The 7,707-nt window shown below is 53.0% G+C and overlaps 1 protein-coding gene across 2 annotated transcripts; it reads left to right on the top strand.

The window, feature by feature from the left end:
* LOC112635131 (keratin, type II cytoskeletal 3) lies at positions 1–6,480 on the top strand. Of its 2 annotated transcripts, XM_025403062.1 has the most exons (10): positions 18–285; positions 340–713; positions 1,783–2,003; positions 2,932–2,992; positions 3,349–3,444; positions 3,760–3,924; positions 4,344–4,469; positions 4,734–4,954; positions 5,294–5,328; positions 5,807–6,480. In XM_025403062.1, the coding sequence occupies exons 1-10, from the start codon at positions 69–71 to the stop codon at positions 6,136–6,138; spliced, it is 1,848 nt and encodes a 615-aa protein (XP_025258847.1). In that variant the 5' UTR covers positions 18–68; the 3' UTR covers positions 6,139–6,480. The 2 variants fall into 2 exon arrangements, with proteins under 2 accessions (XP_025258846.1, XP_025258847.1); XM_025403061.1 differs by having other exon boundaries at positions 1–713.
* Positions 6,481–7,707: the final 1,227 nt, after the last annotated feature.

The following is a 7,707-nucleotide window of genomic DNA, read 5'->3' as shown; positions in this document are numbered from 1 at the left end:
TCCCTCTTCCTCTGACTGTCAGTGTTCCCTGCTTAACTTACACTCTTCTCTTCACCAAACTCTTCACCATGAGCAGACAAGCCAGCAAGACATCTGGTGGCGGGAGCCAGGGTTTCTCCGGCCGCTCTGCCGTGGTCTCCGGCAGCAGCAGGATGAGCTGTGTGACCCGCTCTGGGGTAGCTGGTGGAGGAGCCTATGGCTTCCGGAGCGGAGCAGGCGGCTTTGGCAGTCGCAGCCTCTACAACCTGGGTGGCAACAAGAGCATCTCCATCAGCGTGGCAGCTGGTGGCTCCCGGGCTGGAGGCTTTGGGGGAGGCCGTAGCAGCTGTGGCTTTGCAGGTGGCTATGGAGGTGGCTTTGGGGGCGGCTATGGAGGTGGCTTTGGTGGTGGCTTTGGTGGTGTCAGAGGAATGGGAGGTGGCTTTGGTGGAGCTGGTGGCTTTGGAGGGGCTGGTGGCTTTGGAGGGGCTAGTGGCTTTGGTGGTCCTGGTGGCTTTGGTGGTCCTGGTGGCTTTGGTGGGCCCGGCAGCTTTGGCAGTCCTGGTGGCTTTGGCCCTGGGGGCTTTCCTGGGGGAATTCAGGAAGTGACTATCAACCAGAGTCTCCTGCAGCCCCTCAATGTGGAGATCGACCCCCAGATTGGACAAGTAAAGGCCCAGGAGCGGGAGCAGATCAAGACCCTCAACAACAAGTTTGCCTCCTTCATTGACAAGGTGATGAAGCTCTGACTGGCCATCCCTTCCTGGGCTGGAGACTTTGAATTTGATCTTTGGGACACAGTGTTTAAATGTGTCTTGGATGGGCCAGACTGGAGGGTGAGGAGTTAGGTGGAACTCTAGGGTCTGGGAAGATATTCAGGGTTGAGGAGTTTGTCCACATGGTCAAGTGAGGGGAGGTGTAGAAAGAAAACAGTCCCCTATTTGGACCTGAGAACCGCATATCCTGTTTGTCGGAACCTCTGCTGAAACTTCCAGTCATTGCCTTACTGAGGCCCAGGCTGGCAGGGCAGGCAACCCAAGGCAAGGGCCACGGCCACCATCAGGCAAGGGTCCACTGAGAATGGGAGGCTTTTCAAATATAAGCTGTCCTCTGAGCTTTCCAGGAAGCCCTTTCCCCTACATGTTGCTGTGCCAGGCAGAGGAGGCTGATCACCTGGATGAGGGATTAGGAGCATAAGAACCTTAGTCCCAAGGGAGTGCAGAGAAATGGGTGACTGTGCACTCCTACTCAGCCTAGTCAGGAAGACAAGAGTGCTCGGTGAGCTTCTCCAGACCAGGACAGCTCTCAAGGGGCTGCTGTCCCTCCAGGGTCAAGAGAGGTGTTGTCACGCTAACTACGGCATGCCAGCCAGCGTTGCTTCCCAGCATCACTTCACTGTTTTTGAAGAGCTAACATGTCAGTAGAGTCATGGGTGGAAATGGTGCTGCTGAGGTTTATGTGCATTTTTGCAGAGTGTACTGTAGTTTTGAAAGTTGAGATAGGGTCATGAAGTCCTTAGGAACACCAAGGGGTCAACCTTACAATTCTATTGCTTTCCGGTAGGAGTCACTTCTGGTTTCCCCTTCCTTTGTGACTTTCCGAACCACATTGCAAGTGTAGTGTCCTGACTGATCACCCATCTGACCATAATCTCTCTGACTACAGTAGGAACCTATCTTTGCATACTTTCTAGGCCTTTGTGCTGGGGGCCCAGGAGATAGACACCTGGTCCTACCTGAGTGAAGGCCCCTCTGCTCCTCTGCTACAAGTGTTACCTGATGTTGCTTCCTGCAACCATTGCAGGTGCGGTTCCTGGAGCAACAGAACAAGGTCCTGGAGACCAAGTGGAACCTGCTCCAGCAGCAGAGCACAAGTTCCATCTCAGGCACCAACAATCTTGAGCCTCTTTTTGAGAATCACATCAACTACCTACGGAGCTACCTGGACAACATCCTCGGGGAGAGAGGGCACCTGGACTCTGAGATGAGGAACATGCAGGACCTGGTGGAGGACTTCAAGAAAAAGTGAGTGACGGGAGGAGTGGGAAGATGCCATGGCCCACCCTGTCTCAGAGTCTTGGCCCCTTCTACATGCCTCCTGACTTCTAGGCAGTGGTGTCACCTGGCCCGTTTCCCTCTCCTTACCTTCACGAAGGACAACTTGGTTCATTCAGTTTCCCCTCACCTTCCTTCTCCAAGCATAGTGCTTTGCAAATAAAATTGGCAAGAAGGATGAGTTTAGGCTGGGCATGGTGGCTCATGCCTGTAATCCCAGCACTCTGGGAGGCCGAGGTGGGCAAATCTTTTGAGATTAGGGGTTTGAGAGCAGCTTGGCCAACATGGTGAAATCTCATCTGTACTAAAAATACAAAAATTAGCTGGGTGTGGTGGCACACACCTGTACTCCCAGATACTCGGGTGGCACACACCTGTACTCCCAGATACAGAATTGCTTGAACCCTGGAGATGGAAGTTGCAGTGAGCCAAGATTGCGCCACTGCACTCCAGCCTGGGCGACAGAGCGAGATTATGTCTAAAAACAAAACAAAACAAAACAAAAACAAAAACAAACAAACAAACAAAAAAAACGGATGAGTTTAGAGTGGGGGAAGCATTTTCTCATGAGCCAGGTTGGGGAAGATCCTGGTTCTGGCATCCGAAAGATTCTGGGACAACTCGTGGTATGGTGATCAACTATCCAGAGGTTTGCCTGGGACTGAGGGGTTTCCTGGGATGCAGAACTTTTAGTGCTAAAGCCAGACAGTTTGCCTGGGCAAATTGACATGGTTGGTCTCCCTAACTAACAGGGAGATAGTAAAGAGGATGTGCTCATCTGACAGGGGCGAGATAGGGATGGAGGGACGGAAGAGATGAACTTTCAGAGTTCCAGGGAACAATGGTGTTTACGATGACCTCAAAACCAAACTCAGCTGTTTCTTTTTTTCTCACACAGATATGAGGATGAAATCAATAAACGTACAGCTGCTGAGAATGAATTTGTGACTCTGAAGAAGGTAAGGGCTGTGTGTGAGGTTTCCGAGGCTTGTAGCTGCAGGTTTCTGGCTGGGTTGGGGGAATCTCCTCACTCCACTGCCACAGAGCTGCCAAGTTCAGGCCTTTGGAGCAATAAACAGAAGTCAGGTGCACCTTAGTCTGGAAGATCCCTAAAAGAGTCAGTTAATCAGTCTCTAGTTTTTAAGTAGGATTGAACTTAGACCATCCTAATGAGATACAAATTGCCCGTTCAAATGGAGACTGGTTTTGGACAAGGACCATCACTTCACCAGTCCCCTCTGCTGTTTCTTGCTGCAATTGTGGTTTGTTGTTTGTTCCTTGGGGGAATAAGGCCTTTATGCTCTTCTTTTCTCAGGATGTGGACGGTGCCTATATGAACAAGGTGGAGCTTCAGGCCAAAGTGGATGCCCTGATAGATGAGATCAACTTCCTGAGGACCCTCTACGATGCTGTGAGGATGTTACCTACTAAGAAGGGACAGAGGGAGAGTGAGATGTTTCCAGATTTGAGGCTGGTGTATTTTGGTATCTAGGCCCCAGAAGACATCTGGGATGAGCCTGGAGAAGAGGACCCTTGGAAGGGATTCCACAGGATAGGCTGCAGACATGGGGTTCTCTGAGTGGCTGGGGGGCTGGGGACAGAGTGTGGCCGATACACATGTGGAGCAAGGAATCAGTGAATGAGACTGTTGATCTGGAGTCTCTCAGGGCCCTGTGTGCTTGTTACAGAGACCCCAAAAGTGAACAAGCTCCCTCTGTGTTGACAGGAGCTGTCTCAGATGCAGAGCCACATCAGTGACACATCTGTGGTGCTGTCCATGGACAATAATCGCTCCCTGGACCTGGACAGCATCATCGCTGAAGTTCGTGCACAGTATGAGGATATCGCTCAGAGAAGCAAGGCCGAAGCTGAGGCCCTGTACCAGACTAAGGTGGGTGCTAGGCACCTCTTAGAGGATCCACTGGAGGTTTCAGAGAGGCTGTGGCCTATTGGACAGCTGGGTGGTGAGATCCCAGTGGTCACTGGGTGAATGACTTTTGGTTTTACCCTCTGAAGACATCCTTCTAATGGTGGTTCAGTTGCAGAAAGTCTTGCCCCTGGGGGAGCTGGTTGCCTGCTATGTGGGACTGACTCCAGCTTGCTCAGGAACTACAGGGCAGGAAAATCTTCTACCACAACAACCCAGATGTTCTCTTTCCTGCTGCCTTGGGGGTGTCCCTGCCGAAACACAATGCAGTCATTTTAGCAAATGCTTACTGAGCTTCTCAAGGTTTGGTGGGTGATGTCGTAGGTATAGAAACAATTCAATCAAAGCTGCAGGAATATCCCATCTTCCCTTCTGTTCTCTAGTTGGGGGAGCTACAGACCACAGCTGGCAGGCATGGGGATGACTTAAGAAATACCAAGAGTGAGATCATAGAGCTCAACAGAATGATCCAGAGGCTGCGGGCAGAGATCGAGAGTATCAAGAAGCAGGTGGGATGGTCATGGATGCTGGCTCCTGGGATGACTGCTGAGGGGTGGGGACTAGGATCTCAGGACTCCTCCCTTGGAATAGATGTCTGGAGGTCATCTCAGGCTGGCTGACCCACAGGGCACTATCTCCACAAATGGAGACAAGATGGAGGCACTAGGGGAGGAGGAATGTTCCCTGACTTTAAGATGGGATAATCCATTGCAGGTAAGGAAGGGCCTGGGGCCCTCTTACTGAGCTCGTCCCTCCTACCTCCCTTGCCCCAGAATGCCAACCTGCAGACAGCCATTGTGGAGGCTGAGCAGCGTGGGGAGATGGCCCTCAAGGATGCCAATGCCAAGCTCCAAGAGCTGCAGGCTGCTCTACAGCAGGCAAAGGACGACCTGGCGCGGCTGCTACGTGACTACCAGGAGCTGATGAATGTCAAGCTGGCCCTGGACGTGGAGATTGCCACCTACCGCAAGCTGCTGGAGGGTGAGGAGTACAGGTGAGCCTCTAGTCCCGTCTTCCCATACCCCCTGTCTCAAGTCATATGTCAAGGGCCAGATAAGTGACCAAGTAACTGGGGATGGAGCCCTGCTATGTAAAGAGAGGCTTTGCAGTGAAGCATTTGCCTCTACCAGCCCACTTCTTCCCAGGCAGCCAAAGCACTTATGCAACGGGTGCCCACAGGCTGTCCTTGCTATGGCCCAAAGAGGGGTGGAGAAAGTTTACTGATGTGCCAGGCTTCTCGGTTCAGCTCTGGTTGCTATTCATGCCCTTGGTCCATGGACTTGTTGGTGTGTGCTTTGTGACAGGGCCTACTTTCTCTTGTCTTCTCAAACAGGATGTCTGGAGAGTGTCCCAGCGCTGTCAGCATCTGTAAGTACCGAAAGTAGCCAAGAAAATGAGAGTTAATTCTGAAGTATCTGCACTAATTCAGGGTAGTAGCAACTAATTTAAACATATTTTTATGGAAGTTGGAGGGGTTTTCTGGGAGAGGAGAGGGAAGCGATTGGCTTTTGTAATTGTTCTGGGTTCAGGGCACTTTTGATAGGCTTCAACGGCCAATGTGGAAGATCCATAGGGGGCCCCTTGATGGGAGAAGAAATTCAGAGGCTAGATCCCCTCCCAGGGGGTCATCAAGATTGTACTGTGGGAGGAACCACTGGCTAATTCAAAATGGCTTAATGGCAGGGGAGTGAGTAGCTAGTGGCCATGGAACGGCTCGTTGTGACTATCCTGTGCAAAGCTGCCTTGGTCAGCTCTGGATAGTCCCGGGCCTGGTGGATCATTGATGATAACACAGCAGCCGGCCTGGGCGCCGGCGCTGATCGCTGTCCTGTCCTCTCCCCCACAGCCGTGGTCAGCAGCAGCACGACTTCCGCCTCCGCAGGTGGCTATGCAGGCGGTTACGGCGGAGGCGTGGGCGGTGGCTTAGGAGGTGGCCTTGGCGCGGGCGGAGGCTCAAGCAGTGGCTTTGGCCGGGGAGGCGGCGGTGGAATCGGCGGTGGAATCGGCGGCGGATTTGGTGGCGGCAGCAGCGGCGGTTTCAGCGGTGGCAGCGGCTTTGGCTCCAGCTCCGGCGCCCGCTATGGAGTCAGTGGTGGGGGCTTCAGCTCTGCCAGCAACCGGGGCGGCAGCATCAAGTTCTCCCAGTCCTCCCAGTCCTCTCAGCGCTACTCCAGATAAAGAGTACGCATCAGCATCGCAGCCACCCGCGCTTCCCCTCCGCTCCCCACGCCCCCATATCGGCAACACCCCCAGCTTCCCAAGAACGTGGCTCTGCGCTGGAAGGTTGGTGGCCTCTTGCTCCTCCTTCCAGATCCCTGGCCAAGCCCAGTCACGAGAATTTCAGGCTCCCCTCTCTGGCTCCAGCCTGTGCCTCTGATTGTACAGGTGTGGCCTAGGCCGCCACCTTCTGCTGCCCCGGGGTCCCTTCCCTGGGTGGGATGTTCACTACAGCTCTGATGTATATAGCACACAGCCCCCTCCGCCCCTCCGGTCTTTCGCCAATAAAGTGCACTGTTTCACTCCGGGCCTCTGAGTATTCGCTCCATGTCCTTCTCCTCAGGGCACTGAGCTCCCTGGTCACCTCCCTGGCCTCCCTGCCTCTACCTCTCCCATGTGGGCTCTGTGATCCACAGAGCAGCTGGAGAACTCTTCCTCTGAAACAGAGGCAGTTTGTCTTCTTCATACGTTGTGCGGATCCGGTTATTCATTATTCTGTGAGCACTGTGGGGAGGGAGAGGTTCTGCTCCCGGATGCTGCGTACCCTGTGTACCCTCACCGTCCTTGATGGTGAAGGCTGGGCCATGCAGACATCTATCTCCTCCCTGCCTTCTCTCATGTGGGGGAACTAAGAGGGCCTTGGGGACAGAGGGTTTCTTCCCTTGGTGTTGATTCTCACTCCAGCTGACATCGTGAAAGCTTTTCCCCCATCAAAGTGCTCCGGGAAAGTGCGGGCTGCTGGAAGCCCAGGGATGGAGAGGTTTCCCCAGAGCAGCCTATTCAAAGTCTGACCCAGGAACACCATTCCGTTGAGACACTCTGCAATAAAAGATTCCACGCCCATTACATCTTTTCTTTTTGGAGCACATATTAGAGTTTCTAAGAAGTTCAGTAGCAAGGAAAACCTGTTAGCTTCCTTTAATCCAGCATTTCCTGCAGAGGCCCCCATTCTTGCCCCTAAGCACTGTGCATGCACTTGGGGCCTGAAAGTATGTGCACCAGCCATGAGAGTTCTTGTCATCCTGGCCTCTGCCCTGCACCAAGAAGTTCTGAGAATGTGTTAGTTGGCCATGGGAGTGCTGTCCAAAAGGTCACTGCTGGAAAGGACTCAGAAGCAAGGAGTCCAAGGCCTTTGCTTCCAAATGAAAAGACCGAGGCTCAGAGAGGAAGGGTGACTCCTCTAGGGACTTATAGCACGTGAATGCCTGAGCTGGGAATGAAGCCCTGCATCCCAAGTCTAGAGCTCCTTCCACTTCCCCCCACTGTCTTTGACGATGCCTTCCAGGCATGCCACACTGCCCAGGCACCCAGAGAGAACACACAGGCTGTGGAATAGAAATGTGAAGTCAGGCTAGGCCAGGGAAGCGGTATTTCCATCCTTGGACAAGGTTGAATTTATTTTAGAGATGAGGAATGGCAGATAGATAAAGAAAACCTGTAACTGACAGTTGAAGAGATTCAGTGTGGAAATCCAGCTGGTTCCACTTTTTGAAGGAGGTGGGATTTAGGAGCTGTTACTTCACGTTTGGG

This window comes from Theropithecus gelada, chromosome 11 (genome assembly GCF_003255815.1).
Source record: "Theropithecus gelada isolate Dixy chromosome 11, Tgel_1.0, whole genome shotgun sequence".
Taxonomy (NCBI): Eukaryota; Metazoa; Chordata; class Mammalia; order Primates; family Cercopithecidae; genus Theropithecus; species Theropithecus gelada.
This window is presented reverse-complemented; position numbering and strand designations above follow the sequence as displayed.